This window comes from Oryzias latipes, chromosome 7 (assembly GCF_053564925.1).
Source record: "Oryzias latipes strain Hd-rR chromosome 7, Olatipes_Hd-rR_3.1".
NCBI lineage: Eukaryota > Metazoa > Chordata > Actinopteri > Beloniformes > Adrianichthyidae > Oryzias > Oryzias latipes.
In genome coordinates this window covers 9,561,333-9,576,770 of record NC_136243.1, presented here as the reverse complement: position 1 = coordinate 9,576,770, position 15,438 = coordinate 9,561,333, and the positions used below count along the sequence as shown (strand labels likewise).

At 40.3% G+C, this 15,438-nt stretch overlaps 1 protein-coding gene across 6 annotated transcripts in view; it reads right to left on the bottom strand.

The window, feature by feature from the left end:
• Positions 1–15,438, bottom strand: part of lima1a (LIM domain and actin binding 1a) — a 35,155-nt gene that overhangs the window by 9,792 nt on the left and 9,925 nt on the right. For 3 of the 6 annotated variants that reach the window (XM_078950177.1, XM_004071049.5, XM_011477630.4), the window contains 2 exons: positions 13,394–13,439; positions 6,641–7,024 (listed from right to left, as the gene is read on the bottom strand). In XM_078950177.1, coding sequence (XP_078806303.1) covers positions 6,641–7,024; positions 13,394–13,439 — 430 coding nt within the window. Of the gene's footprint in view, positions 1–6,640; positions 7,025–7,933; positions 8,061–8,963; positions 9,232–13,393; positions 13,440–15,438 lie in introns of those variants that run through there. The other 3 variants (XM_078950178.1, XM_011477631.4, XM_078950179.1) reach the window with 3 other exon arrangements.

The following is a 15,438-nucleotide window of genomic DNA, read 5'->3' as shown; positions in this document are numbered from 1 at the left end:
AGAATAGTTTCCTTTCGATGATGCAGACCGTGAGATTTCTCAGATTAAAGCGGTTCAAAAAGGTGCAAAAGTTGCAGCTCCAAACCAAACTTGCCACCTTCTGAGCGGGCGACTCGAGTGTCAAAAGCGCGACCTGAAAGTCAGGCGTGAATTAAACATGAAGGTCACAACCGTGAACACGAGAGCAACAGGACCAGGAGGGCTTTTCAACACAAGCAGCACCAGAGCGGAGGATTCCCAGTGGATTATCTTCTAGAGATTGGAGGTGCAGCTCTGTGTGAAGGCGGGGGTCCGAGACTAGTTTATTCATTTGGGGGGGGTAAACATGTGGGAGTAAATGGGAAGTAAACAAGCTCCTGCATGAAGGGAGAAGTCTAGACAAAGAATCTGTTGTTGATCCTGATAGCAGTAAAGCTCTTGGATATATGGATTGACCAGTCCCCCCCCCCCCTTTCCCCTCTCACACAGACTCTTTTTACACCCTCATTTATCCAAACAAAGAACAGGGCGGGTGGGGGGGGAAAAAGCATCGGTTTACAGCCTGTAAAAATCAACAAACATTGCAGGATTAAGCCACGGAGCTGCTGACGGAGTCCATGAAGGGAGCTTTTGATTTTTATACCCTCCTGGGTGGAAAATGCCTCCTTCAGCTGCAGAGGAGAACTCCTCACCCAGCAGGAGAAACAAGAAAACATGCCAGCAAAGAAGTCGGAGGAGCGGAAGACAGACAAAAGCACAGAGGAGGACACAGAGAATCAAACAGAAGTGATACCTCTCCTGAGGACAGGTGAGGAGAAAGCCAGAGGATGAGGAGGCTGAGATGAAGTCAGGAGCAGGAGCAGCAGCAGAGGCAGCAGGAGCAGCAGGAGCAGACTGGGGCGTGGGGTAAGGCCTCCAGAGAATGTGTCAGGAAAAGGGGGAGGAGGGACAGCCTGGGAGGGAGGAGGAGAGGCGACAGAGCAGGTGTTCAATGAAGGGGGGGGGCTGTTTGAAAGGGGGTGTGGCTGGATAAAGGCGGGGGGTGGCGGGAGGTGAGGCAAAGCGTGCCCATGGCTTTTATTTTCAGTGTTGAGGTTCAGAGTGGATCTGGGACAGAGGGGGCGGAGGAGCAGCAGCTGGTGCAGAGACTGATGAGGGAGATGGGACTGAGCTTTCCTGGGGAGGGGGGGGGGGCAGGAGGAGGAGGAGGAACGGGGTCAATTAAATTCAGAGCCCCCCATGACTTCATGCACCCCGCCTCTCCAGCCCAAGCAGAGCAGAGGATGGAGCAGGGGGCTGTTTAGATAAGGACGGGGGCAGACGGGGATGTGCAGACTGAGAGTCTGCAGCGTCATGAGCTGTAAGCCTGAGCTCAGACAGTGAGCCTGCAGCCACAGAGCCACGCCAGAGCAGGTAATGCACCCCCCCCTCTGGAAGCACAAACAGGATCCTCAGGATCCCAGAAAGCACAGGGATTACTCAAAAACCAGCCACGTTCACCAAAGCTTGATTCTAAGAGCGTATCTACAAACACATTTTAATTTAAAGATTTACTTTCATTTACTGATATAAAATCATCAGCACACTTCAATAAAAGCGGTTCTGGGTTGTGTGGTCCACTTTCTTTCACGTTTGTTTCTGAGCAGTTTTGCATGTTTTTATTTATTTTTTATGTACGGCTCACCACGTTCTGTACAACCTGTCAATCAATCTCTGTGCCACATTTTCTGGGCAAAATGCTTTCAGTTTGCTAAATCTACATAAATCTATCACAATCAGATCTTTGTTGTCGTTCTACTAAACTGGACTTATTTTTCTATGAAAGTTTTAAGTTTAAGAGTTTAAAGCGAGAGAAGTGGGACCATGTTCATGTCTGCATCAAGTGTGCAGTGAGGAGTTTCACAGCCTTAAAGCATCTGTAGCTGCATTTCCATTACAAAACTATAGAAATTCTTGAACACAATTTGGCAATTTCCATTAAATCCTAAATTTGTGAATAAACACAAACCAACTCACTCGATAAGTCATTCAAAAACATGGCGACTGATGTAAACAATATTTTACAGCAGATGCTTTCAGATTTCTGCCCCGGCACTAGTGCTTATTTATCAAAGGAGACGCGGGCGTCTTCAGGCCGTGGAGCGGCGAGCTCCTTACACGTGGCAGCAGCGATGGATGAAGCCATTTTGGGAAATGGTGGTTGGTGATTTTACAGGAGTTGTGGATCCAACATTTCTGCATGCCACACTCAACCTGAGCTGTGTGATGCTGTGGGACATCTGGCTGAACAGTGACTAAGGCAGCCAGTTCCTACCCAGAAGAGCACTGCAAACACTATCTGACTCATTTAGTTTGGAAAAAAAAGTGTTTCCATTGAAGTTTTTGCAAAATATGCTTAAAACACCGCCTCCTCCAAGCCAAATTATTTTTTTTGATAAATCAGTTTTTACTAAATTGCTGTGTTTCCATTAGGCGTATAATTTGTTTATATTTAGTATCACAAATTCAATTTACACAACTTCATCGTCAGTGGAGAAACAGCTTGTAATGCTACTTTGAGGATTTCACCAATCGCAAGTTCTTTTTAGAACATAACATAACTGAGGGACAACTGTAAATGACATTCTACTCAGTTATTCATGTTTACTTCTATATGTCAAAGTTAAACATGAACAAAATGAAAAAAGCTGCTTTGGAAAATCAATTAAAGACTTAAAAGCCAGTCCAGTAGAATCCGGGCTCTTGGTTGCTAAAGTCTGGTGATGCAGAAGCAGGGGTACTACACGAATATTTATCATACAAGGATATTTACTTTTTCAAGAGATGAATGACCCTATAGATTTTATTATTGAGCTGTGATAAGGTGTTCTCTGAACCGGGCAGCTGTTGGTTGAGGGCGGTTTCTTATTCAACAGCTGTCAGCTGGGGCACTTCAGTGAACGTGGAGCTGCAGGTATGCTTCCAAAAGGTGTGTAGACGCAGTAAAAGAGGCGGATAAACTGACATGTGGTCGCCACGCAACCAAAACATAGAAGCTGTGTGCAGACATGCTACTGACATCACGGTTGAAGCACAGCGCGATTTCCTGCCAGTACAGAGTTTGGGCTCCGTTATCCGGGCAGAACTCGCATGTCTGCCGGCAGGCTTTTATGAGGCAACAAATGAATACAACCCTGAGGGCTGCACTGTTATGACTTGTACCTTTAAAAAGTCAGAGCCAGCACTCAGAGAGCTTCAACTCTACATGCAGCATTAGCTCACTGCAGCAGAGTCTGCACACCATTATATGAGACTAATGCAAACATCAAATGTGCAGCTCCGATGAAAACCTCAGATACGACCGTGCAGTTTTGACATTAATCAAAGAATGAAACTTCTAAGATATTTTTTAAAAATGTATACAGTTCAGCATTAAGCAAACATACATTTATAAGAATGCATGCCTCCCCAAAGCCTTTTTTTATTTATTTACAAATTCCATCTGGGCTTGATCTTAAAGTAGAATCACACAGACAAGAATTTATGCATACAAATCCATTGGTTTAAATGTTTTTTTATGATTCAACAAGTGAGTCTAAGAGGTCATCGTGTTTTATCATTTCTAATCATTAAATATGCAGGTAAAAAAAAAAGTGGCTTTTTCATAGGTCAGTTCCTCAATGCAGTTCAGCATTTAGAGATCTGCCAGTTTCTTTTAAAAACTGAAAAAATAAATGCATCATAGTCAAATATAACTGAATTTGCCCATTTTATTCTGAACAATAGAAATGAAGCCTATTGAGGAATCCTAATTTGATTGGGATCTGGATCTCCATCTACAAGGCAGTGGGACAGAAAATTGTTTCTATTAATTATTTAAAAAAAACACTAACACCAGCCAAGGTATTGAAGGACTGTAGATAAGTTTCCTTTTCCTAAAAACTGACTTTTTAACAGGGGAGTCAATCTGCCCGTTTAAACTGACATAAAATATCTGATTCTATTCAGATATTTAAACAATATTTAATTCAGATATTTTTGAGAGACTTTTTCAAGTACCATGTGAAGTCCACCTGAAAATAAATCTATGCATCTCGGCGACAGATTCATTCACACAATGGAAAGTTAACTCCAAGACTGTCAACAACAACAAATTAAAAAACAAAAGGTTTTTTGAATTTTTTTGACACGTCAGGCTTTTGAAAGTAACAGGAAGCTTGAAAGTTACTTTATTTTTGATGTACTTTGTTTTCCAAAATAAATCAATTTATAGACAACAATGTTGAGCTTCTTCAAGTGACCACTGCCACCTGTGGTCCTTTAAGGAACTGCAAGATTTGGGAATTTTCAACTTGTTTCAGTCACTAACGGAAGGTTGGGGCTTGGGGAAAGTATGAAATCCTCCATTCACATTTTTATTTTTTATTTTTTTTGCCAGGAATGTGACTGCATTACTTTTACAAAAATACAGGAAATACTTGAATCAAAGACTAAGCTGACTTTTTTATTAACAATAAATCCAACAGCACGGTAAGAAATATGAAGAAAGGAGCGGTTCAGCCAGAAGACGAGGAGAGTTAAAAGGCTTTGATGCAGAAGTGAGGAGAGAGGAGGATCACAGAGCAGACAGAGAGAAGGCTGAGGAGAGCACAGTGGACAACGGTGATGATTGATTAAGTGAAGGGGAGGAGGAGTGCTCTGATGGCCTCGGGGGAGATGGTTTGAGGAGCCTCTGAGTGCAGATCAGCTGTCTGCAGTCATGAGCCCGCACCATTACATCATCTGCCCCATAAGGAGAAGCAGCGACCCCAGCTCTGGCTTTACAGTGGAGACTATTGTGAAAATCCTGCACAGCGTGTCTGCAGAACCGTGTCCATCTTAGATATTTCTACTGGAGGACTTCTGCAAACAATCCCTCCTTTGCTGAGACAGCTAGCAACATGAAATTGGACTCCATGAAAAACATGAAAAAGTCCGGTCCCTGCATTGCTCACTCATCTAACTTTGTAAAAGCCCACGCATGAGGTCATTTGAGTGAAAGCAGCCGTTTCAGAGCAGATTCATCCATTCGAGTCTTATCCCTGCAGTTTGAAAATTGTGAAAAAGTCTGCCAGCAGTGTTTTTCATTTTACACTAAACTTTTAAAATATGTTTCAATCACGAAAAGTGGAAAGCTAAAGCTCTTTCACTTAGATTACTTTCTAATAAATTCCAGTAAAGATTTACTGGGAACAGTTGACTTGTCTCAACCCCTTCACACATATTGATGGAAATATCCATCGAACCACTTCAGCTCTAGAATTACCTTAATAATTTACCTTAAGGGATTTTTTTTTTTCATAGTTGGAAATAAATTCCACCCTCAAGGGGGAAAGAAGTGAGATAATCATTACAGAAGGACTTTTTTTCTTTTTTTTTTGGTGGGATTTTATTTTTCCAGCTTTCATGAAGGCAACAACAGCGTTTTCCACTTGTAAGCATTGGTGAAATGTTTGTAACAAACATTCCCTAATTTCTGAAACCAAAAGGCAGAATTCAAGTACTCGCAAAAATTTGCCAGAAAGTAATTTTAGCACCAGCAAATAATTATTAATACGTTTCTGTATGTCCTGCATTCTTCTTTGTTTAAAGGCCTTTCGTTTCTGCTAAATTTAACTTTGGCATGTTAGCTTTAGTCTGTTAAAATTATTTTAAAGTCCCACTCCAAGTTGTGTTTTGATCTATTGTGAACGCGTTCCTAGTGTTTTTTTTTGTTATGATTTTGCCGTTTTTAGCCAAAAATAACTTTTCTAGAAATTTTTCTGCAGAGTGGCAGTAGTTCATGAAATTCACCTCTGAGATGTGGGCGGGACCGTTGGCGTCTAGCAATCCCGCCCCCTCTTCCCCTCCCTGTTGTTTAAAGCTCAGAGCACAAACAGTCACAAATACAATCTTTTTCAAGCAACATTCCTTAGTCTCCTCCTGATTCACAAGAGTTTTGAAAAAGAAATCTTTTGTCTAAATAAAAATAAATACAATTTTAAGCTCAATAGTCTATATGTCCTCCATCACAAGAAAAATGTCACAAGAACATGTTAAAAACCCCAAAAACACTATTTTCATTGGAGTGGGTCTTTAAATAGTCGAGAATAGATTTTTTTTGGTGCTTAAACTAAAATACATTAAAAAGATCTTTAAAAAGTAAAGAACTTTGTGTTGAAATCTCGTGATGGCAGCATTTCCTCCGGCCAAATAGACGGCCCTTGAGGGACCACAGCACGTCTGCCAATATGTCACGCTTTAAGTGCGAGAGCATCACATTTTAAACGGCTTAAAGTAAAGGCATGACTGAAAGTGAGATTCCTCTGTGAATTAGCTCGAAGCAGGGTCAGTCAGGGATGCAGCTGAGAGGATGCAGGAGTCAGCTGAGTGCATGTGTGTGCACGGATCACTGATGTGCAGTGAGGCTGCACCATGTGACTGTCAGCATGACAGCACTGCAGGGATCGAATCTCTCAGAACAAACAACTTTATGGGGAAAATAGCATAACTTTAGGTTAAGACTGATTCCAGCTTTGGTCAAGTTGTCATTTTTGATAATGGGTTGATGCTAAACTGTTTTCTTGTAAGTCTTTCCTAGAGTTACAGTTCTGATTGGTGGTCTAAAAGCTGTGAGAAAAAGCAGAGAACTCTTAGGACTTGCCTTGTCTGGAGTCTGTCCTCTCTCAAACATCATCTTCAGGCTGTTGAGGGGAATGCTGGGCTTCTCAATGTCGGACATCTCTGCCTCTGCGGGTCCCTCCTGCTCCTCTCCATCCCTGCTGGGCTTTGCCTCCATCTCCATCCGCTCTGATGTTTGGCTGCTGTTGATCTCAGAGTAAACCTGGCTTTTAGGCTCTTTCTCCTGGCTCAGAGCTGCGGTGTTGGACATGGGGAGGGGCGAGGCGGGTGAAACTTTGCGGTGAGGCGATGAACTGTTGTGGGAAACGGCAGGATTTGAGGATGAAGCCTGAGGCTGCTGCTCCCAGCGTTTCTTCAGTACACTCAGGTTTCCAACAGACGGCGCAGACTGCCGAGCTTCCACACCCTGCAGAGAACAACCAAACCTTTTCACATCATGAATACATTAATTTAGGATGAAGCTGCACTCATTTACTGCATTAAAAGCTTAGACTCTCGGCTCCGAGTCCTCTGCATTCTTTAGAAAACATGAGGGAACGGCACAGAAATGCAAATGTTAAGTCATCTAAAGCAGAACACTGCAGTTATCAGAATAATCCTCAAACCTTTTAGGAGAATATTATTTATTCCTCTGCAAGGGTTGGTAGAGTCAAGAACTCTCATAAAAGTAATGCTATCCCAAAAATAAATGGTTTAAATAGTCGTTATGCCAGTAATGACTCAAATAAAAGAACTGATAAAAAAAAAGTAGTAAAGGGTTTTAATGTAAGATACAATTGTACACTTTGGTATTTTAAAGTATCAAATCTAAATTTGAATAACTTTAGTGAAAAGTCCCTGTTGAAAGCCTTTCCAGCACCATAAATAAGTTAAGAGAAGTATGTTGCAGAAAGATAATATTTTTCAAACAGTTACTCAAGTTAATGTAACTCCACCTCTGCCTGTAAGCACAATATCTGGATATTATTATTAAAAAAAAGACATCAGCTGCGTTAACAGAGTTTTAAATCTCGCTTCTTGTTTTTTTTTTTTAAATTAAAATAAAATAAAGCATGACTCAGCTCAAAATAAAACTAAATCATGTCAAAGTAACACCGAAAAAAAAGAAAAAGAAACAACTGAACTTTTCGGAAAGTTTTAGCAATAAGGGAATGCATCCAATCAAGGCCTGAAATGCAGAATATACGTGGAAGACTTTGAAGCTTTCATTTTAGAAAAAAATGGCTGCAATTAATTTAAATCTGATAAAGCCAGAAAGTGCAGTTCTTACGCAGAGAAGCTCTTATCTAAGCATCTGGTGCTTCAGAGGAAATACCTGGACCTGAAGAGACAAGATGTACCGTCTGTCCAGCGTCAGCCCTCCAACATCAACAGGCATGAATGAAGAATGCATAGAGATTGTGCGCAACTTCTGCATACTTCAGCCCATGCCCACACACGTTCTGTCAGAGCAAGTCATGGCACACGCACAGTCAACACCAAAAACACATTTTTCCACTCATCTCTGCATTCTTGGTATCTGTGATAAAGAGATTAACCACCAACAGTTTGGTTTGCCTCCTCTGGGCTTCGACAGAAAGATTAGGCTGAATAAACTTTAAAATTCATATTTTTTTCTACTTCCTGTCATCGGGTATTTCCTGTTAATCTTGGAGCTTTAAAGAGCGTGTCAGTGTGTCCTCTCTTTTACATCTATTACTTCTGCAGAATACTTTGCAATTTTAGTCTGAACTTTACAAATGCCTCTCTGCCACATTTCCATCTCTCATCCCCTGCTGCATCCAAAGATGTAAATGATCTTGTGCAGCGTTCGCACTCGTTTGCACAGTTTCCAACAGCTTTTGCATTCAGACGTTCTCACCGTCCTCACTTCTCTTTGGCCTCAAAGGGCCCGCTGTCACTTGAGTTACTGATGTAAAGTGCGAGCGCAAAAGAGGAACTTGGGATGCACAAGTGAACTGCGATGCAGCAGAACAGACCAACCTGACCACCAACCACACGAACTAAACTGACTCACTACACCACCGCTGTGGGAGAGAAGTCAAGCTGCGAGCTGTTCTCAATCTGCTTTCAGTTCACTCAATAAATTCCATCAATGCTGGACTTTTGCCACCCGATTCCCCAACTGCTGAATGAAGCTTCAGCTCGCAAAAATGCAGCGCCAGACCTACTGAAGTTACACTTTAGAGTTGCCGTGGGCTCCAACAGCCCACAGAGCCACGCAGGAAGAAATCAAAGTGAAAGAAAACAAGGACAAACGGACAAAGAGCTCCTCAGGATGAACGTCCAGGAGCTGCTGAACGAGCGGCTAAACTTTTCTGTGAGAAAAGAGCAGAGTTAAAAACCTGAGAGTCAGATGAGCCGAGCCGTCCCGCTGCCGTTAAGCGCTTGTGTAAATGAGCCGGCTGAAAACGCCGCGAGCCGTCCCAGATGTGAGAGCCTTGAGAAGTAATCAGAAGGAAGCAGCATGAAGTCAGTCACCCACCCCCTACAAAACAGAGGGAAGGAAGGAGGGAAGGGGGCGAGGAGCGAGGGGTGGGCAGGCAGAGAGAAATCAGAAACAGCAGTGAAGGACGGCAGGAGGGAAAAGAAGTCCAGGAAATGAGAGAAAGGTAAAGCGAGATTGCTAGTAACTTACTGGGAGGGCTTTAAAAAAAACAAAACAGCGAGACTAAACCTGGCTAAAGAATAATCTTCTGATAAGCCTCTGAATGGTATCTATAGCTAATGTTTATTTTAAGGATTAGATTTAAGCTCAACACCTATAAACTCAGAGACAGAAAACATTTATTTTTTAACAGATATGAAAACTGTGAAGAATGTGGCAGGACAACAATGTCAAACTAACCCACTTTTACATGATCAAAACTCAAAAAATTAATTAATAGAACAAATAAAGCTTGTGATGGCGTGCTGAGTGAAACAGGAAATAATCATTTTCTGTGATGGTTGACATAGTGCAACAATGCGAGTGTCTCCGCTGATGGATGACAGTTGTGTGAACAGAGACACTGCAGCCTGACCAACGTCTTAAAATAGACTTTGATGAGCGGCTGCGCTGCTGCACGTCGTGGCCACAAACAGAATAGAAAACTCGGTCAAGTTGAGAGCGGTCACCTTTTGAAACTTTTGTTTATTCAAATGTTTCCGTGTCAACACCAATTTTTGTGTTAACTGCTGAAAGAGAGCAGCAGTTTACACCAGCGATGAACTCAAAGCAGGAAGAAGTGGCTGGAGGAGAAAAAAAAAACCCAAACGTTTAGCCACTTGGAATTTTTATTAGGAACAAAAAAGTTAAACATCTTCTTCAGCAAACAGCTCATAATGACTACCAACAGTTACACCACTAAACATTAACGCCATGACGCAACACACGCCCCTGACCTCCAAACCTGCACCTCTTAGACAAAACATTAAATTTCGTGTGGCAAAAATACCATTTCAACCAGAGTGCAATAAAAACAATTAGTTCAGAAACACAACAGCTTCTTCGGTGTGTTGCTGCTAATTTCTACTGTTTTTGGGTTGTGGATAAATTCCCCACTTCCAGCTTCTCCAGCTCCCAAGAAAAGATGGCCACACATTCCAGGAGAACATCTTCACAAACACCCAGACCTTCCATGTGTTCCATTCACAGCTGAAAGTCTGATTTTTTTATACATTATAAAAACATACTTGCTCTATTTAATGTGTATTTTCTGAAATTATTCTCTCAATAGAATCCTGTTACTCTGTATTGAGGTGACAAGCTAGAGAGGACCTGGTAACCCCAGTAACCCCATATCGCACAAAACAATTATTTTAACTGGTGACCCGATCAGTTAGGGCTGTACTATAGTAAGCTTTAGTCAAACAAAATTCTACAATTCAACACTTTTTGGTAAGTTGTATAATTTCTGATTCAGTTGGATGATGTCAGGCGCAACCTTGTCTGCAGCCAGGTCCCTCTAGAATTAATAAGACTGGTAAACTGAAGGGTCTTTTGAGACCATGGGGGAAGAAGCCATCAGAGATCAACCAATGGGCTCATCCTTCACTTGGAGCACTTTTCAAAGAGTTAGATCCTCAGCCTGTTTAGCCATTCCTCAAAACCCATTTATCCTGCTCGTTTCACCTTAATTCATCAGTTGAACACATGCAGACCTCTCCATCCTGGATGAAAATTCATTCTTAAGTCAGAGAGGCCCGTTCCTGTTAAACCAACACCACCACAATACCTTCCTGGGTTCTCCACTCCAAACACCAGGAGATTCATCTAGCACCAACGCCAGCAATGAGCCAAACTTTTCAGTTGCATTTTAAAGAAAACTTCAGGGAAAGAATCCTTAAGTTCAATCTTCTAAAGAAGGTCTCATAGGCAAACGGAGGAGTTTGTATAATCTTTAGTTTTAGTGCAATGGTTATTTAGGAGGCCAGTTTACCTTCTGCAACAGACATTTCTTCTCTTTCTGAGATCATTCGACGGAGGCATATTTCCACCTCACAGGCCCGGTTCTGGAGGTCCAAACATCCTCTAGGCAGAACCTCTTTGGATTTTTTAAATGGCAGAAAGTGTGCATGTTTGACACACAGTGCATTGTGCGCATGATTGTGATCAATGCGATTTCATAAGGCCATCAAAAAGTCCATGTTTTTTCAGAGGTCAGAACACATTTTGTTCTAAACATTCTTTAGACGTGATTTCTGTTTTGGTGTTGCTGACCCGGCCAGAACAAACACTGCAGACAGACTTTCAGCCCCATTCTAGATCATTTGAAGCCTTAGATAAAAGGAGAAACTGTGAAAAATGAGGACGAACATAACTTTGGTTTTATCTGATGGAGAAACTGTGTGAACAGCTCTGCAGACATGTTTGAATTGGCTGAAAATATCAATAACGAGAGAGAAAAAATGCATTTTTTTCTCTTATTCCATAAAAACAACTATAACCTAAAGGGAATGCTTTACTCTACGCAAAACCAAATCAATTGGAACAAAACATTTCCATGCAAATAAAGAAATTATTATAAGACAAACTGCTCCTGCAGTCTTTTTGGACTCTGTACAGCACTGCCAGGCTGTTGCATGCTACAGTAAAAAGAAAAATGGATGTTTCCATTAGCAAGTTAATGGAGGCTTGTGTGTGGCTTAAAAAGCTTTTTAGAACTTTTTCTGAACATCCTTTAGATGATGAGTTCTACATTATTAAGGGGATTAAACTTTGGTTGGTTTGATTTATTGCCATTTCCTGAAGTATTCAGTAACTACCTACACTGTAAATTGGTGATTTATAAATAAACTGAATACAGTTAAAGTTTTTTCTTCTTGATTTATTGTTAGATCATGTTTCCTAGAAACCAGCACTAAAGGGAAAATTATTTGATGCTAACACTGAAAAATAAAGAAAAATGTGTGTAAAAAGATACATATTTTGTGTTTTTTCAATTGGCATTCAATTAAATTCTATAATTTGGAATATATCATGTTTGCATTAGAATTCTATCATGTAAATACTCAAAAATAGACATTACAGCAAGCGCAGACATGCTCTGGCAGAACTGTAGGTCTGAAAAGGTTTGAAGATTTGACATGTTGGTGCAGGGAAACGTTGGGAAATAGATTCTGAGGAAGATGAAGAGGCTCTTCAACGTTCCACTTCATGACATTTCTGGGCAGCAGAGTCATTTCTGTGAGCACAGTATAACAGTCTGGTACATAAAGAAAGACAAATATGTCAAACTCTTTTCTCTAATGAGTAAAGACCGTTATTAAATCATTTGGTCTTATTCTTAGAATTAACGTCGTTTCCCTTTCGGCTTTTCCCATCAGGGGTCGCCACAGCGAACGAGTCGCATGGTAAACTTGGCAATGTTTTTTTACGCCGGATGCCCTTCCTGACTCAACCCTCTCAAAGCAATTAACAAAAGAGGAAAATGGATTCCATCTGAAACTCCACTGGTTAATAACAAGGTACCAACAAAGAAAAGTATCTGCCATGGACAGTCTTCTTTATCTAAACAGACCGTTTTTATTCACTTTTACAGGCACGTTTTCCTGTAAGTACAGCCGAAAGCCCTACAACTTCAGCAGAGGCCCCACCTTCACACCAAGTGTTCTTAGCATTTATTAGGCTGCCCCCAGGTGGCAGCCATATGCCACAATATGTAGATCTGCTACAAACTCTTCAGATCAGTCTACACATTTAACATTGTGTTTCATTGCTTTTTAAATGCATGTTTGGTGTCTCTTAAAGAATGCTCTGATTCTCTGTTTGGTAAACTGAAGCACCATCTCTTTCTGGGACTGTAAGAATGCCTAAATTCAATTCTGCAGGTTCAGTTGGCAAACATGTAAACAACCCAAATTTGTTTTGATTTAGACAGTATCTGAACAAATAAGACAAATTCTCAGTGTATTCAGCACCGGTCTAAAAACTGTTTGGACTAAAGGACAGAGAGTCGAACAGGACTCTTCCTAAAATACCGTACTATATGGTCACCTGATCAAATGGTTATATCAAATAATTTTCCTTGGTGACCCTTTTTCCCCTCATTTCTTTTCCTTTCAGCTCTGAATGAAACCAAGAAACATGTTAATATATTACAAACCAGTTGGTTTAGGGCATTCAAAGTTTTTCAAAAATACAGCTTTTTTTTTAAATCAATTTTCATTCAACATTTGTCAGCTAATTTATAACCACAATCCATTAGAAAATACAGCACCTGCTGTCCATGGGTCTTCCAATACCAGCTACTGCAAATATTTTAGGTTAATTATTAAATATCCTGCTGCTCACCGTCTTCTTCCTCACTGCACTTCCCTCCTCTGCTGCCATCTGATACCTGTGGGGGAGAAACAACAGTTAGAGGGAAAAATGAAGAGCTAGCCCTGCTGCGTCTGTCCAACTGTACAAGGAAACAATTCTGTACGTAACAGAAATTAAAGTTAAAACACACTCCAAACATCATTGGTTTTCATGCATTTTTGCAACAAAACAACCATATTTTAGTTGTTGTCTGACTTGTTAACACACATAGAATACCGTTTTTGTTCAAAGAATTGATCGTTCTGCTAATAAAAAGTTTTCTTTAGTGAAAATAAGTGAAGGTTTAAATGCTTTACATTTTGATCAATAATCACCATTAGAAGGTTTTGTATTTGTTTACTGTCCTTAGAGTTTAATGTGTTTGAATTCACCTCAACAGGATAAATGTACAACTGCACCTTTAAAAACTGCTGTAAGCTCTTTGGATCTGTTAAACAATTCTCAGCACAGGATCCCTGGAAACAAATGTGTCCAAGACTTAAGGATCATTCACACCAAGATGACCATTTGTCAAGAAGTGGATCATGATCCTTTTTACTTCTAAACTGAAGCAAAATGTTGTGCATTTCAAATAAAAATAATAAAACAACTTATTTTGGAATCTAATCTCTAACCTAATTGAGGATTTTTGTTGATTAGACGATATCATAAAATATGAAACTTCAGACTCCACAAGAAAATAAAACCTCAAATGTTGCTCATTCATTTAATTGTTGTAGAAAACGTCACATGACGGATTCAGAGTTTTTTATATATATTGTAATATAGAACTTTACAAGCCGTTTTGAATTTCTCCTCTATGGCGTCAATAATGGATCTTCATATTTTGGCTATTTTAACCTCAACAGAGAAATACCCCTAGACTTCATCGTCTCACAATGAAATCTCAATCAAGATCAAACCTCAAACTGTTTTGGGACACGTTTAAAATAGAATGAGTAGATTACAAACACAATGAGGATGACTGCAGTTTTGTGTATAAAAATCACATTTTAATGTGAACTGACCGTTTGGATTTTAGCATCATTTTTCAACAGTTTTATGGAGAGAAAAAAAGACAGATGGAACAAATAAAAGAAAAAAACCTGACGGGCTTCAGCTGGAATAACTACAGCAGAAGTTAAAAAGCAGCAAACATTAACTGTCCTTCAATTCTTTGGCTTCTAACTTTACTTTAGACTCCACACTTTCTACATCAGATCATTTACTCACACGATTTTCAGCTCATTCTGCCCTTTTCATTTATCCAAACTTTTTAAATGTGATGAATCATAACAGTGAAAGCTTTACATGTTCCTCTGTATCTCACACACATTTTGTAATAAATGTTTTTTTAAGGATTATAAAACCAAAAGGAAATAGAATTTTGTTTTACTTCAGTTATTTTATGATTTCATCCAAGCCTTAATTACTTTATCTGCAATGGAAGTCATCAAGACTCCATAAATGAGTAAATGGGAAGAATATTACATTTTTACTGTTCAAAAGCTGGTTTATCTTTGAGCTCATGGCACACATGAATCCCACAGATCACCGTTTTAGATAACATTACGCTGGTTAAAAATTTGATCATTTAATCACTGCTGTGCCACACTGTCCCTTCAATTTTTAAGCAAAATTAGTCTCCAATACTCAACACAGGAGTTGTATGCTGCTTCTGACCTGCTATTGGGAACTATACGGACATCTAGTGGTCACAGAGAAGAAATGCAAGAAAAGAGGAGTCTCAAACCCCTTTTTTCTATTAACCCTTATGCTATCTTAGATGACCCCACCCTTACATTGACGTGTTCTCCCTACCATGACAAAGGTGGATAAAGGTGGAAAGATTTCATGTAATCCATGGACACCAGTGAAGATCACAAATCATTGAAGAAAAAAGGTTCAGAGCACTGTCTAGTGGGTCCAGATGACCCAACTCCCAATGTTAAAGTGCCTAGGATAGCACAGGGGTTACGAGGGAACTTGTTTGTTCAGGAGAAACTTCATCAAGACATGTGATTAACCACCAGTTC